Raw genomic sequence first — 16,402 nt, 5'->3', positions numbered from 1 at the left:
ATATTGCACCTATTCAGTGAGAACAGAACACACCTTCCATAGCCCCAAGATGGCAGGCTGGACCCATGTTGAAATGGTCCAGCATTTTAATCCCAAGGGTCTCTTCCAAACCTTCTGATTCTTAAAAAGGCACAAAGTCAAGGAGACAGGTGCATACCAAGGTCTGGGACAGGATGCAAGAGCACAGTATTATAATGCCATCCTATAGTAAGGACTGCTGTGCCTACTGGTGTCTTTGGAAAGGAGCCTGGAGAGTGTATGGTTACTGTGAGGATTTAGAGGGCTGAGAATCTGAGCTTGGTGGCGAGGCCAGCCTTTTCTTGGTCCTGTGCACTCTCTGAGGAAGTCAGTGCTCTGCTGCAGCTGGGTCTCCTCAGTGAGTACCACAAATAACTGCCTGATAAAGGCTGCAGTTTGCTTCTGGACACACTTGCACAGCTGAGTGCTATCTGAGCCATTGTTCTTGCGCACTGTGGACAAATTCTTCAGTCCAGATTGCTAAAAGAATGTGTATAGTGCTAAAACATCTTTTTTTTTTTAACTAAAAAAATCCAAATTATTTCAAATGTTACTCCCTTAGCTCACACACTTTAGAGAGACCCTACATTGTTCATCCTTGTCTGTTTCTAGAAGGCACCAGACTAGACTCTACCGTGAGTACTCTAGGTTGGTTCAAGTCTAGACAAAAATGCTTTGCCCCACCCCATGCTAAAAACTCATGAGCCCTCCCTGTGCTGGGGTGAGTTCATCTGTGAGCCTCTGCTTCCTCATAGTTTGGGCTGGCAGACACCCCAGCAGTTTTCCATCTTGGCCTGCAGGGTCCTGACCCAATCCTGGAATACAGTTCCTGTTTTCTGCATTGCACTTAAGATGATTTGATCTAGGACTTAGTTCCATATCTGAAGAATTCCCCACAGCTGTCCTGTCCTGTAGTTTTAGTTCCTTTCCTATTGCTGTGCTACACCGTGAACAAGGCAACTTAGAGAACAAGGGGTCTGTTTGAGGGATAAGGATCCCTCACCACCACCGTGGGAAAGCATGGCATCAGGCAGACATTGCAACGAGAGCAGCAGAGCGCTCACATCTTAAACTACAAACAAGAAGCAGAGAGTGCACTGGGAATGGCATGTGGCTCTTGAAACCTCAAAGCTGCCCCCAGTGACACAAGGCCATACTTCCTAAGCCTACTCATAAAAGGCCACCAACTGGGGACCAAGTGTTCAAATGTATAAGAATATGGGGAATATGGCATCTCATTCAAATCAACACACACTCCATACGATGCCCATCATAGCACTAAAAGCTAGTGTGGGCCCTGGGAAGGCTGGCACTTAGGCTTGGGTTCAGTTTCACACACAGCTGAAGAAGAGGAAGCAACCTATCAAGAAGGAAACAGGGATGAAGGTAAATGGGCAGTGGCCTCCAACACCCTGCCACAAGGTGAGACTGAGGCTCTCTGGAGGCAGATCAATGAATGGGACCTTTAGCAGGAAGCCTTTGTCATCTTTCTTGGAGTCTGGATGTTGCCTGCCCTTTCCTCCTGTCAGATGGTGGGAATCAGACCCCATGACTTAAAGACTCATCCAAGGTCTAAGAAGGAAGCCTCCTCTTTTGCAGACCTGTTTCCATAGTAAGTCTTGGGGCTTTCTTGCATCTGGCATTTATATATATATATATCTTTTCATGAAATTCTCGTATTGGCATCAAAAGGCTGATAGCTCCATCAGGGCCTTGTGCTGTGGCTGGCGTTGACTGTTGTTTGCTGTCACTGTCACCAGCATGGTGTCTCCAACTGTTCCTTCTGTTAAGATTGCGAGACATGCTTGAAGAGACTCAAAGAGAGGCGTGTGGAAGAAGATGGGGTGTGAGGGAGAAAACCCAGCACTGGCGTGTCCTGGCTCACTCCTTTCCAGGTCTCCCTCTCTCACCTGATAGCGGAGTGTACCAAGTACTCAGACAATCACTGTTCCTCTCTAGTGTTCCACAGCCTCCTGAGGACTTTGGATCCTCCTGCCTGTGGGCCTGACCTAGTGCTGAGTCCTCCCTGTCTGGGCTTTCTCCCCACTTCACTGTCAAGACTTCACAGTGAGCATCTCAGCAAGGTGCTGCTCTCCTCCTGGCAGCTGGGACCCAAGGTGAAGGTTCAGAAGTTTTAGATTCTTTGCAAAGTAGCTCCACATGTGTGAGAGAAATGAGCTGAAGCAAGTCACCTGACATACATTCTTGTCCTGACCTCCCTAAGCTCAGCCAGGAAGGGAGACTCCCACTGGGCAAAAGCCGTGCTTTTAACCTCACTGAGTAAGTGGCAGCGATGAGTTAAGGGAGAAGCTGAAGCTAGCCATCAGGATGGAGGGTGGAGGCTGCAGACAGTGATGGTCAGGAATGTTTCAGTTCCTGCCTTGTATCCAGGGCTGAGCTTCTAAAACACTGTCACTGAGGGAAAATCCCAGCACTTGGTAGATAGAGTCAGTAGACTCCGGAGTTCAAGACCAGCCTGGGCTACACAGTGTGACCCTGCTTAAAAATTAAAGTGCAAGAGAAAGGCAGGGGAGAGAAAGAGAGGAAGGGTGGGGATGTCTATATACGTGGGCATTCCTGGCTTTGAATGTGTAATGTCAACCAACAGATACAGGCTCTGAAATGGGAATGTTTTCAGACATGTTGCTACTGCTCTGTTGTGGAGACCTGTGGCCAAAACCAGGATTGCTTCTGCACAGCCACTGTTGGACAGTTGTACCGGAATGACCTTCTCTTTGCTTGAAAAGCAAATGCTTTGTGCAAACTTGTATTTGATGCTGCACTATTATTCTTAAACAGCACTGCTAGGGAGACTCCTCATTTCTTTCTCACTTTAGTTATGCTCAGAAATGCCTACCTGAGCTTCTTGTTCAGGCTTCCTGACAGGAAGTAGGGTCAACTGTGTTTTCAGCTCACTGTCTGGAGACTCACTCGTTCACTGTGCTCAGGATTGTTTCGTTTTTGTTTTTTAGAGTGAATACAACAAGGCTTAAAGTCACATTTTGATTTATTTTATTATCCAGATGTTTCAGAATAATAGAAAAACACGAAATACATAAAACAAAGGATGATTTACTATACTTTTCATAGCACAAGAAATAAGATCAACTTATTATAGTCATATTTAAAGTTGGACACGGTGGCAGGGACCCAAACGCAGCATTGGGGCAAGAGTTGTTTTGAGGTTTGTTGTTTAGTCAGAGTCAGCGGTGTGTGTGTGTGTGTGTGTGTGTGTGTGTGTGTGTGTGTGGTTGCTGAGGGGCTAGTGAAACTGTTTGGGTGGATTTAAACACGCATGTGGAGCTTCTGATTTATCTCCTAGGCTGAACCCACTTTATTTGCCTTTCCAAATTACTAAACAAGATTGCTGTTTAAGTGTGAGTCCGTGCACATACAAGTGGCAGGTGTAGTTTCTCTCTATGCTGTATGTATGTGATTGCACACATACTCATGGGTGGGAAGGTACTATTTCTCTCCTTTCTACAGGTGTATGATTGCATACACACATAGGTGTTGGGTATAGTTTCTCTCCATTTTACACGTGTATGACTGCACATGTTTACAGGTAGGAGTCATAGTTTCTTGGTCTTTAATTTTTCATATGCAAATCACCACTCCAAGTTTCTAGTGGACTCTAGACCATCCTTTTTTTTTTTTTTTTCTGCTGCTGGCCTGATTCAAAGCGCACCTGGCCAAGCTGGAACCCTTTATTACACTGTTCAGTTTGTCCTATATCTGTTCTGTAGGGTACTGGGTAAAGACTGTGTGAGGGTGACCAGCCATCCTGATTTTCTTGAGACTGTTTCAGCACGGAAGTCCTGGAGTCCAAAAATACCTGTCCTTAGTCACTCCAAACATCTCATTGATCTTCAGGCCAGGATCGAGGGCCAACTATATTCAATTGTGTTTAGTAGGAGATTATCATAATCCTATCAAAGGCCCTTGAGATGGCAGTGGTAAAGGCACTTGCTGCCAGGCCTGATGACCGAAGTTACATAACCATATCCACAAGTAGAAGGGAAGAGCCTGATCTCTCAATTGTCCTCTCCATCCACAGGGAAGCACAGGAGTGCAAGAGCTTGCTCTTGCTCTCTCCCTCCTCCCCCCCACCTCTCCCCCCCACCACCATGTTATAGAAACTTTGATATCAAATTGAACTGAATGGAATTTTAAGAATAACTGTGAATATTACAGTCATTATGGTTTTGAATCCATGCACAAATCATTTGGAATTTTGAAATCGTGGGTTTTTTATGAAGACCAAGAAGATGATCTTTCCCTTGATAAGCACTAGGTGGCAGTGTGGTTCTGCAAAATGCAACTGGCCTCAGTTAAACATTTTTGGTTATTTCCCCACATGCAATTTCCAGGAAGGTGAGATGATAGCTTAGCAATTATACAGGATATTAATGAGTTTTCTTTATTTAGAATTCCCACATTCAGCTCCATTTGTCCTGTAGATAGCTCTGGCCCAGTGCCGAACTTTTGAAGCCATGCTGTGGAGAGTGGTACATGCTCATCTCCCTGGAGACACACATGTGGTCTTCTGTCTTTTCCCTTCTTCCTGCCTGTCTCCTTTTCTCTTTATACAGAGGCATTTCTTCCACCACAGCTGCAGTTTTTAGTGTGTGGACAGTTGGCTTTTGAGGACCAAAGATCCAAGTGGATGAGTGATTTCCTATCAGGGAATTCTGGCCGTGTCAACTCAGGCTGCACTGCATACACTCCAGAACAAAGACATGTAAAAGCTGCCCTCACTCCCTTCACTTTGCCGTATCTGATCCTAGTTCCTAGGTCCCTCAAGTTACTGCAAAGCCTAGTGGTCACCATGCATCTCACTAGAGCCCATTTTGCGGGGTGTGTGTGTGTGTGTGTGTGTGTGTGTGTGTGTGTGCAAGGATATTGTTTATGTGCACCATGAGTGCCTCCTGGTGGTCTGGGTGTCCTGTGCGTTTCCTGGGTCACTTCTTATCCAGGCCCTTCCAGACTAGGGAATGAAGTTCGCCCTCCCTATGAGAGACAGAAGGTCTGGCCTCTGGAGCTGTGGTCTTCTGGCACACACGCCATTCTTTGCTTGTTTATTGTTTGAGCAGAATCTCACTGTGCATTCTTCATTCTCATAATAAGCTGCTAAAACATGGAATTCCTCAGACCTCCAGCCAGGCAACCAGCCTGCCTCCTGCTTGGATCATGAGACTCTATCTTACCAAATCCTTCAGGCCTACTAAAAACAAGCAGAGTAATTTAGGGTCTGCAGATGCCGCACTCAAGAGCCACGCTTACTGTCGCCGTCTCACTTTCTTCTGCAGTACACTTGATTGTGGTTAAGTTTCCCTCTGCCCTAACATCTTCCAGCCTGTGTGTGCTGACATTAGAAGCACTTGGGTTTTTAAGAATGATCATTTCGGGTGTTAGTTAAGTAAGAATTCACCAAGAGATTGATGTTAACAAGGGGAGGCCCAGCAGCTTCAACAAACAGACAACCAGCTTGAGTGATTTTGATATCAAATGTCCATTTCATTCTCAACACCCTGTTTGATCCTGGGTGTGACAGAATGATGTCCTTAAGTGACCTTTGCCCTGAGGTTTGTGGAGACTCACCAAATCACAAGTAGTATTCCCAGACAGCTCCACTATCCCCTGATATGACGTCATTGCCCTTGCCCTGTCATTGCCCTGTCATCCAAATTTCTTGAGCAATATACCATAAGATTTAGAAATTAAGTGTTGATATAGAATACATGATATGGATGAACCCACATACCCCAGACACGATGGGAGACAAGAAACACTGACACCTTCACTCAATGTGGCCTGAGTCATCCATTGGTGACCTGAGAAGCATTGTAGCGGGACAAGTTGACACTTTGAGTATTCCCATTTCATGTATCCAATTAGAGTCTTCTGAGAGTTGTAACCAGTGCTTACGTGTGGCTTTGACTTTTCAGAATGGACTTCGATGACGAAGATGGTGAAGGTCCCAGTAAATTTTCAAGGTGAGTTTATTTTACCTTTTATCAGTTACCTGACTGGTATGCACTTAGTGCTCCCATTGCCTGATCTTTGACCCTCTTGTGTATGCCTTGTTTAATGCGAGCATTTGGCTTTAGTAATGCTGATGTGTCCCAAGCCTGGCTTTGTGTTACATACGTGAATCTCAGCACTTGGGAGTATGAGGCAGAAAGATGACAAGTTTAAGACAAGCCTGAGCTATAGAGCAAGATTTTGTCTCAAAATACCCATAGCAAATGGGGGAGATAGGTAAGTAATTAATTCATAATTCTGTTGGCTTTTAAGTTAAACAGTGACTGCTAACTTTAATGGACTCCCTTAAAAAACAAAAGCAAAACCTAGGGTTCAAGTCTAGAGAAAATTATCAACATGAATCCTCTTTTTTTTCTACTATGGAAAATAAGAAGAAATGCAGGAAATAGGGAGCCTGTTTGGTGTTGGTTTCAAGATCCTGACAATCAAGCCACTAACTTGTAACAGCATCTTTGGCTGTCTGTGTGGCACTGGCCTGGGTGCAGTGGAACCTTAAAGAAGGCTCTTAGGTCACCAGTGCTGGTGGTCTAAGGTAGAACCATGGCTTCTGATTCTTCCAGCTTGTTCTGTTTGGGGCATTTTGGGACATGTGGGTGTGTGCTGAAAGAAGGTATCATTCCTCCATTCTTACCATACTTTTCATCCGTACCATCTTCTTACAGCAGGGCTTGCCTTGGTGTCCCCATCCCTGAGAACTCCTTCTTGGTTATCATTGATCTTAGAAACTTGCTTCAGGTGATAGCTGCTTGCCTACTGTATTCGTACTCCATTTGGATTGACAGTCCCGGATGTTTGAAGCGATTTTAAGAAGTGTGATGTCCACACAGCACATTAGGCTGTCTGTCTACTTTTCTGCATACAGGTTCTTTTGGTTCTTTGTGATCATAACCAAAATGATAGCTGTGAATTAAGCAGTGTTCTCTACAAATTCGGGATGAATAAACGTCTTGTTCCTGCCCAAGGATTCCTAGCCTTCAAGTCCATAGTAAATATTTCCTCATCCCATAAACTTTTCCCCCTGAGACCAGGCTCATCCATTTCCCAGCTTCATCCACATCTGAAGCATGAGAGATTAGGTAAGAACACATTTTAACACATTAATGACCTTGGAATTTCCTATCAAAACAAGATGTGAGCTTCAACAACAATTGACTATCAACAACTATCTCTTCCTATGCAGATATGACCCATCTTGGATGTCCAGGTTTCTAGTAGCAAGGGATGCTCTGTTCCTGGAAAGGAGCCAGTCTCAGAAATGGGTCCCTCCCCCCTTTCTCTCCTCTCCACCAGAGCTTTTCCACACAGCCTCTCTGTAGAAGGAAGAATGGCATTGAATCCTCTGTGCCAAAGTTCTCGATGAGATACATACCATAGCATGTTAACCTTAGGAAATGGTGATGCTTGGTGTTGGAGCATAAAGAGAAGCAGGGAGTAACATTTGCTTGACATTGCAGGTCAATGTCAGTGATAAAACAATAGTCAAGAGACACAGAGTTCATTGCCTTGGGAAGCAATTGCACTGTGAGGAGGCAGTGACCCCAACACTGTGTAACACTCTGAGCCTGCTAGTGAGTCACATGTTATACAGTCAAGTTCAAACCTTTGCTTCTATCAACCACATCCTTTCCTCTGTGCCCTAAAAATAAGAGAGAGATGGAATGCGCCTTCAACATGTGCTGTTACTTACAGAGCTGAGTTCATGGGACCCCAGAGGCACTGACTTCATTATAATAGGGTATTTGAAATAATCCATGGCTGAGGAACCCGTGGGCACATCTGAGTTGTTCAGAGCTGGAGAGACAACCAAGTACACTCCCTACCTTCCACCTAACCATTCAGGGCCTCCTGCCAGCCTTGGTAAGGTACACTCTAAGGCCTCTCCCATTTCTTGCTCCCATGCCTACTGTCAGTCCACAGTAGTTCCATCGGGCTAGGCCTTGGAGAATGTGGCGACTGTGGTGTAAGACAGTACTGTCCTTATTGGTTGATTCGAATCTGAGCAGATGCAGCACCATGATCTCTGTCCCCTGATCTGACTCTAGTGATCATTCCCAGCTTTTCTCAAGGACGGTCCTGAATCCATATGCTCTGCTTAACATCATACCTCATACCTTGACCTTGGATTTGGGAAATATGGTCCAAGTCATAGCAGCTGACTCATGCTTCTTGCATGCATTATGGCCCCATCGAAGCAGACCTCAAGTGGAACACGGGGTAGACAGTAAGCTGCATTGTGCTGCCTGATCTCATGTGGACACTGTTAGGGAGCTGGGTTTCAATGTAGGACAGTGACAAAGAACCCTCAGGGTAGCAGCAATAGGTGACATGAGCTTCAAAAGAAGAGGTCTCTTTGCTCAGGAGGTTCAGGAATGGAAATACAAAGCCTGGCCTCCTTTCCCAGCATGGCCTAAGGAAGCAGACTTCACTTGCTGGCACTGTGTTTGACTTCTGTTCCCTCTTGAATTTCATTAGTAACTCACAAGCACTAACAACACACAGGGATGAGCTCTATGTCTCTAGGAGACTCTGACCACACGCCAGAACAAAACACAAACTCTTTAATGGACACCAGGACCTAGTGGCATCCATTCTCCAAAGGGTCAACATCCTGACAGTACACCAAATCTACAAGCCTGCGCTTAAAGTAAGGCCCACCCATCTCACAATGCTGGGCAGTCCAAGGTGACTTCCCACTTTAATGTCCTAGGATGTTCCTGTGTTATAGGTCACATCAGTTGCCACCAGTGGAAAGCGGTATTCAAGTATTGTTTCAGAATGTGGATAGTCCCAAGCCATCTTCTGAAGTCAGAGTTGCACATCAGACTCTCCATGTACCTTATACTTGCAGGATGAGATCAGACCCTTTCTCCATGTGTCAAGTGAAGCAATGAGAGGCCCTCAGGCTTAGTACATGACTTCAAGGCTCCTCTCGCTCACTCCTGCCTTCAGAGTCTTAGGTTCTGGGGCTCCTGCATGTATACATTGAGGCTTCTGTTTAGGGAGCCCTCATCATCACATATTTTCATACCATCCTGTATTACCTTAGCCTTTAGGTCACAGAGGAATGGCACCATGATTGTGCCAGCACCTCCTGGAGGTCACAAGAAAAATTTTTGAAGTGTCCTCATTTCATAAGTGTAAATCAAGATGGATGACACCCCCACTGCTCTATGCAAGCTAGCTGCACCTCCTTCTTTGCCCTTGATTTCCTCAGTTGTCCCCCTGGGGGAAAGCTCTAGGTTCTTCTTGATCCAGCAGAGTTGTCGTTTCCTCCTGTACCCCAGCTGTCCTGGCTGCAAAGTCCTAACCCTGCTCTCACATATGCAGAGGCAGATGTCCTCACGGATGCTGCCTGGCTCCCAGCAATTATGGGTGCTCATAGACACCTCATTTACAGCCTAACAGATAGAGCCGATTGTCCCCTCCCCTGGGGAAGAAGATGAACTCGGCTTAGTGAATAGGGTCTTAAGGATGTGCCTTTCTCTTTTCACAAGATGGCATTTCCTCACTTCTGTATCCTTGAGGGCTTCAGAATGAAATCATACACATCAGTGCATACCATTTGCTTCTCAGATCTTGTTGCCAGGCAACTGACAGTTCTCAGCTCTTTGAACATGCTGCTAGTAGCTCAGGCTTATTTCATAAAAAATCTTAAGATTATTGTATCGCTTCCTGCACTGGTCAGTGTGTGTGATTTCCAGCTTTTAGATGCTGCTGTAATCATTTTCTTCCTTTTCCTCAGTTACACATTGAATTTATCTATGGCTCCATCACAGAATGTTCCCTCCCAATGTTTACAGGAAACTTAGCCCATAGCAATATGTTTATAGGAAACTTAGCCCATAGCAACATGGCATTGTTGGTTACCACAGACACTATCTGAATGCTTTAGACTTGCCTCTGTAGATTTGGGGTTACTACTGAAGGACTTTAATGGATCAGACTTGCATTTAGAGAGCTGCCAGTCTGTCTACAATAGAAGGCTTGAGATAGAGGAAAAGGAAGATGAGGTTTAGCCACATGGTGCAGGTGGGTGTCAGCATGAAGAAGGGAGAAGAGTCAAGAGGTTTGCAAGAGTTAGGCAGACAGAAGTTTGTGGTGAAGGAGCTGTTCAGCATGTGCTGGACTAGAGATAAGTCAGAGTAGACATTGTGTTCTTATGATTCAGAGGGGTGCTGAGTGACAGAATATGGACTGGGGAGAGGGAGGAAGGGGACCCAGGGAGAAGTGTGTGGGGCTGCTGGGACATTCCAAGGTCAGAGTGAGACTCCAGATGGGACGGGCAGGCTCTCCTTCGGGTGACTGTTTCACATGATCCCACAGGAATATGCAGGGAGGTGTGGAGGGAGCTCTGGGCCCTTCCTGAATCATCTCCTGCTCAGAAGTGCCTGAGCTTCTTGTCTGACCTTTCCTTACGTCATCAGCCCATGCACTCTCAGAGAATCACCTTCTCTGAGTGGCCCCAGGAAGTGTGAGCTGGCAAGGTAGAGTTACACACCTCTGAGAACACTCCCTGATTTGGGCCTCCTGGACAAATGTCCAGCTGAAGAACATGGTCTGCATCGTATGACTGGCTTTGTGATTTGGAGGGCGAGGAAAGGGACTCTAGTATCTCTATGGCAAGACTTTTTCTTGCCTGTGCTCAAAAGCTAGCAGTCCTCTGTCCAAATTCTTGCTTGCATCACTTTCCCTAGCTTGTAGATGCCCCACCCCAACCTCTTCCTATCTGGTTGACCCTTTCTCCCCATACTCAGGAAGCTCCATCCACTTCTGCCTGGAGGAGATAGACTTCCCTGACCCTGGGGAGTCTTTCCTATATATAAGAACATTTCTGCTTCACTGGCATCTTTCCAGTTAATCACCTGTGGGTGGAGTTGGCCTCAGGAATCTGCTTGCTGGTCTTCGCCTGTCTTCCTCCTCTCTCCTACGTGGCTCATCCACCTCTGAACCTCCCTAAAAGATGATGATGCAAGCCACAACATCAGGGCCCTTTGACCCATTAGATTTCTCACTGGTCTGGCCGGCTCCCCAGCTTCCCAAGTTCCTCAATTTCCTCTTGCACCAGGTCTGCCCTTCCTACAGGGATGTCTCTTCCTCGCTCAATGCTTCTTCCCAATCCTAGACTTCCTTTGACCCTCGAGACAAACCCTCTTCCCAGAGCACACCTCCCTTTTATGCTGCCACACAGATCTAACTCCGCCCACTGTGCTAACCCTTTCTAGTCCCTCCTCTTCTCTGTCTTCTCCTCACCTGCCTTTTACCTTCCAAGGCCTTTCTGAGCATGTCATCGGATCCCACTGCTGTGCACAGTGGTTGCTTACATCCCTACTTAATGCCCCTGCTGCTTGAAGACCATGGTGGGCTTCCTTGTTTTCTCTGCCATTCTCTACCCATTGTGGGGCTGGCTCAGGACTCCTTGAATGGAAATTATGCGCTAGAAGGTTCACACCAGTCCACCACAGGGACTGCTGTTTCCACAGAGGGTCTCTCAGCACACACAGCATGCCTATTGTCACACCTCTGGGCCTGATTGTCTTGTCCCACCTCCTGGAATGTGAGGCTGATGAATACATGCAGTGTGTGGAGCAGCCTTGCCTGGGGATCTTCTTTTCTTATCGTTAGTGTCACTCTCCTTCCCAAAGAAACCAGAAACGCTCCATCCTGCAGCAGAAGCAGCATGGGGTGTGTTTTTAGACACTGTTTCATCCCAAGGAACAGCAAGTGTGTTGGATGAGGTTGGCTGTTAATATCTTTTGAGCCTAAAGGTAATAAATAATTTGAGGCAGAAATATTCTCCCAGCCCTTCTGTTGGTTTTCCATTTTAAGGATCCCAGGAATGGAACTGGGTAATTCCTTGAAGTATTTTTTTTTAATTGGTTATTTGTTAATAAGCCAGGATCACACCTGTTCTGTTACTATGCTGCAGGAAATACACTGGGTGTAGAAGAAAGGCATGTTCACAACTTTATATAAAGTGAATCTGTGTCATCAGTGGTCTCCTTAGTGACACAGAGAATAGTAAGGCTTGCGATGTGTTAGATACTGCCAGCCCATTGTCAGCTGAGAGTATTGCTAAAGACAAAGGCATTTGATACAGCCCTGGCCAAGCATCTCAGCCTGGCTTGGGTGGCCTTTAGCCAGATTAGAATACTCACATCAGTTTGTGGCTAGCTAAGCATCCTCACTTTATAGTGAGGTCTTGAGGATTCATAAGATATACTGAGTGCTGTATTGAAGGTAAAAGTAGCCTGGCTGTGTGGGTATTCATCGTTACTGGGTGCTTTATGTATTTTGAGGTACAGTGATAATTCACTGAATGGATTATCACCGTCAAAGAATTGAATTGAAGGAGCATAAATTGAAGGCTCTCTTATAGTGAGTGCTTCATATCATAAGGGAAATAAACCACATGGATAAGCAGTGAGGAGCTACATTTGTGAATGTGTGTCCACACATTCGTGTTCAAGATCATGCTTGTGCACAGAAAGCCTGCTAGAAAGTTTTAATCTTCCATGCTCCCTGGTTTTAATTTTTCGCATCCCAGAAAAGTCCATAGGTTTGTGTGTAATTTAGGAAGGGCCAGTACATATTCAGAGAAGGAGGACACAGAGGTCAGTGCTCCTCACACATAGACGTGAGCGTACAGATGTGTCAGGGCCTCAGTCCACAATCACCCAAAGGACTGAGCCGTTATGAGTTAGGCTCGGGAATTTGGCTATCTGAGGTTAACAGTGTGTTATTTTATCCCAGTGTCTGCTGACCGACCCCTGGTCTGATCCTTCTCTTTTTCCCTCCCCCTGACCTCTTGCTTTCTGGGAAGAGAGAACCACAGTGAGATTGAGCGGCGCAGGCGGAACAAGATGACTCAGTATATTACGGAACTCTCCGACATGGTTCCCACCTGCAGTGCGCTGGCCAGGAAGCCAGACAAGCTCACCATCCTGCGCATGGCGGTCTCACACATGAAGTCCATGAGGGGCACGGGCAACAAATCCACTGACGGCGCATACAAGCCTTCCTTCCTCACTGAGCAGGTACCCCAGCCTTACTCTTCTGACCAGTGAAAATTGGAGAGATCCTTAAGGTCACAAGCCTGAGATAAATTTTGTAGGAACACGGAGTTGGGGGAGGGGTGAATTTGACTTCCATTCTTCAGCACAAGTACTCTTTAAGAGCGGCAGGTCTGTTTATTGTCTGCTCTTTTAGCTTCCATAAACCTCAGTGAGGAGTAGTTTAAAACACAATGTGATGAGTATCTTGCTGCAGAGAGATGGCAGAGGTACCATCATCCTTATGTAAAAGGGTAACGAGATAGCCATGCCGTCAGAGTCACATCAGCAGTGACAGTGTTGTCTACAGATAGGTCATCACAACCAGCACTGTCAGGCACTCATGGTCCTGGTCCAAGTCACATCTTTCTGTGCTGTTCATTTACTTTAGCTGACAAGTCACTGTTCTTCATCACTGACAGGGGAAAATCAAAGCTTAGAGAATTTCCCAGGGTCAGTTGCTTAGAGAAGGAACCAGAGACTGGTCTACTGGGCTTCCTTAAAGCCGTGTTTTTATACCCATGCTAACTGGGGAGAAGAAAAGCATGAGATAGCAAGACATCATTAGTAAATGGGTTGACATGAGCCCAGAGGCTTGTCTTCTGAATCCTTGTCTTTCACTTGGTGATCACAGTGAGCATCGGCTGGTACTTAAAACTTTAGTTGACTTGTCTAAATAAAGCTTAGACTTTCTGGCTTCCATAGCTTTCCTAAGATAAATGAGCTGATGGGTTTAGTGGAAAGAGGTGAAATTACATGGTTATCAGAGGTGTTAATTTGAAAGTACCAAGTATCCCATGTGTGGAATCTTGACTAATGGAGTGTTTAACAAGACAGAATGTGAGGCCAAAATGAAACGGAGAGGAAGGGACTAGGTTGTACCAGGGGCTGTGCTCAGGACAGAGGCTGTGAGAGAATCACAGACTGAACACAGAAGAGCTCAGCATAGAGACTTTTAAGAGAGTCACAGTGTGTGCAGAGGGAGAGTGGAGAAAGCACGCAGGGTCATTAGCTGTGAGGTGCACAGCATCTGTCCATGTTGTGACAGCAGATATAGAAGAAAAAGGACCATAAACCAAGACCATTGCCCTCTGTCCTGCACAGGTGTTTCGTCAGGGCCATACCTACTCTTATTCCTCTTAAATCCTTCCAGGGGTCACGTGATCCCTCATGCTGAGGATTTCAGGAAGAAGCTGGTGGCCATGTTTGCTCTTTGGGGCATGGTGGCCCAGATATGGCCTTCTACCCTCATTCCCATCTTTATATAAATGAAAAGCATCTAGCACCCCTCCCCCCAGCTCTGTGAATGTTTTGAGCTGTGCAGACCGCTTAGCATGGGGATGTTTCTATAATGAAGATGAATGGTGAGGCGTGACCTGCTGGGAATTTAAGTACTACTAACACTACGGTTAGAACTATAAATGATTTCCCTGAATTTATTTCACCCTTACAAAAGGACTCTTGGTGACTACAGGAGGATTGCAGAGAGAGGAACTACACATTCACGTGCCCTGTCCATGTTCCTCTCTTGGTCACATGAACATTTACAGAGCCCTACTGTGTGGCAAGCCCTTACTTAGTCCTGCATACCAGAAGCTCATTTAACTCTCAGAAATTTTCACTGAAAGCAAGCTTTCTGAAATATCAGAAGTCAAAGCCATTAAATACCATACCAGAGTTGTAAAGCTAAGAGGAAGGACACGGATGGAGTCTTTTTTACTCCCAACCCCACACTGATTCACTAAAGAAATGCGGAAAGGCCAATTATGTACAACATGCTCTCAGATGATGAACCTCAGGAGAGAGGGTGGGAAGAGATGAGTGGAGGCGACTCTGTTCCGTTAGACCTTTGCAAACTGGGTAAAAACACAGGCCTAGACAAAGCCACATAGCCTCTTCCAGTGACATAGAATCCTCTCTGTCCCCATACATCTTATCCCATTTTTTACAAGGATCTTCCTGTTGGGAAGATTTTTTCTGAATCTGAGAATGAAAGTGCTGATGTTCTTAGAGCCACAGACACATCTGAGAGACACAGGAAGCAGAAGTGCAGATGGGAAATCCACAGAGCAAACATTTTGGTTGAAAGACATCTGACAGACACAGGAAGCAGAAGTGCACATGGGAAATCCACAGAGCAAACATTTTGCTTGTGCTATCTGCACCCACCCTGGTTTCCCAGGCTGAATGTGTTTGAATTGCTCTCCTGTCAGTGCCTGCATACAACCACAAAGTTCCTAGGCTGTGTTCCCAGAAGAGCAAGGTCTTCTAGGGGCTTGGGTACCAGGCCATCACTCTGACCAGAGACTCCGGTTTCTCTCGTTTGCTTCCTCTCAGGTGCCTCTGCCTGTTGTATGGTAACCATTCCATAAGGGATTGCATGTGAACATTTGAGTCTCAGGTGGGGAAATGAGGTTTCTTACTGCTGACCTCAGAGGATGATTTTGTTCTTTGGGGCCTGGACAGAGTATGTGGAAGTTGGAGTGGTGAGCACAGACTCTGGCATTTGTAGAAGAGTTAGCTTCACACCTCCTGCAGGCCAGGAGTCCAGGTATTTTATTTAGCTTGATGAGAAAGGATATAGATTACCACTGAGTGGCATTTAGGCATGGATACCTCTTTGTATAAAAGTTGCCTCATTCATGACCCCCTGGGGTGACAGCAGGGCCTCCTGCTGCTCATCTATCAATCCAAAACACTTAAGTGCCTGTAATGAGCATCACATCTCTGCTAAGCCTGGTAAAAAGAGGCCAGTACACCAGCCTCTTCCCAGCGATAAGTGATGTAGCTAGTTTGCTGTTCTCTGCTGTCGTTGCTGAGATGATGGTGACAGCTTTTAGAGTTTTGGAACCCCAACAGACATGTAAAGTAAGGGGATAAGATACCCTTATATACAGTGCCAGAATTGAGCTGGCACATGCTAGAACAAGAGGAACAAGAGTGCAATGTTCCCACACGAGGGAAGACTCTTTCTCTCTTGTCTCTTTCCACTCTCCTTTCTTCCTACTGTCTATGACCTTTCCCACCATGCACAGGGTGCTGGGCCCTTCTGCAGTGTCATGACTGCAGTTTCAGTACATGAGAAAAGAACCTCAGGAAACTGGCATCTCAGCAACTCCTGATTATCATTACCTGCTCTCTCGTCTCTCTATGTTGGAAATACCCCTGCTCACTCTCTCCAAGAAAAGACAGTGTATTTTAGAAATGGTGCAAGTTTTGTTCATTTTTCTAAAAATAAGTTAAACAAGTGAAACAACGTTCATCAACACAACTGCTTGTACAGTGAACAG

The 16,402-nt window shown here is 45.9% G+C and overlaps 1 protein-coding gene across 10 annotated transcripts in view; it reads left to right on the top strand.

Annotated features, from left to right (window-relative positions):
• Positions 1-16,402, top strand: part of Arnt2 (aryl hydrocarbon receptor nuclear translocator 2) — a 169,922-nt gene that overhangs the window by 59,321 nt on the left and 94,199 nt on the right. For 8 of the 10 annotated variants that reach the window (XM_076937188.1, XM_034510402.2, XM_076937173.1 and 5 more), the window contains exons 3-4: positions 5,967-6,014; positions 12,884-13,097. In XM_076937188.1, coding sequence (XP_076793303.1) covers positions 5,967-6,014; positions 12,884-13,097 — 262 coding nt within the window. The remainder of the gene's footprint in view (positions 1-5,966; positions 6,015-12,883; positions 13,098-16,402) is intronic. The other 2 variants (XM_076937176.1, XM_076937200.1) reach the window with 1 other exon arrangement.

Source organism: Arvicanthis niloticus, chromosome 1, assembly GCF_011762505.2.
Source record: "Arvicanthis niloticus isolate mArvNil1 chromosome 1, mArvNil1.pat.X, whole genome shotgun sequence".
NCBI lineage: Eukaryota > Metazoa > Chordata > Mammalia > Rodentia > Muridae > Arvicanthis > Arvicanthis niloticus.
The sequence above is the reverse complement of the archived record's forward strand: the minus strand, read 5'-3'. Positions and strand labels throughout refer to the sequence as shown.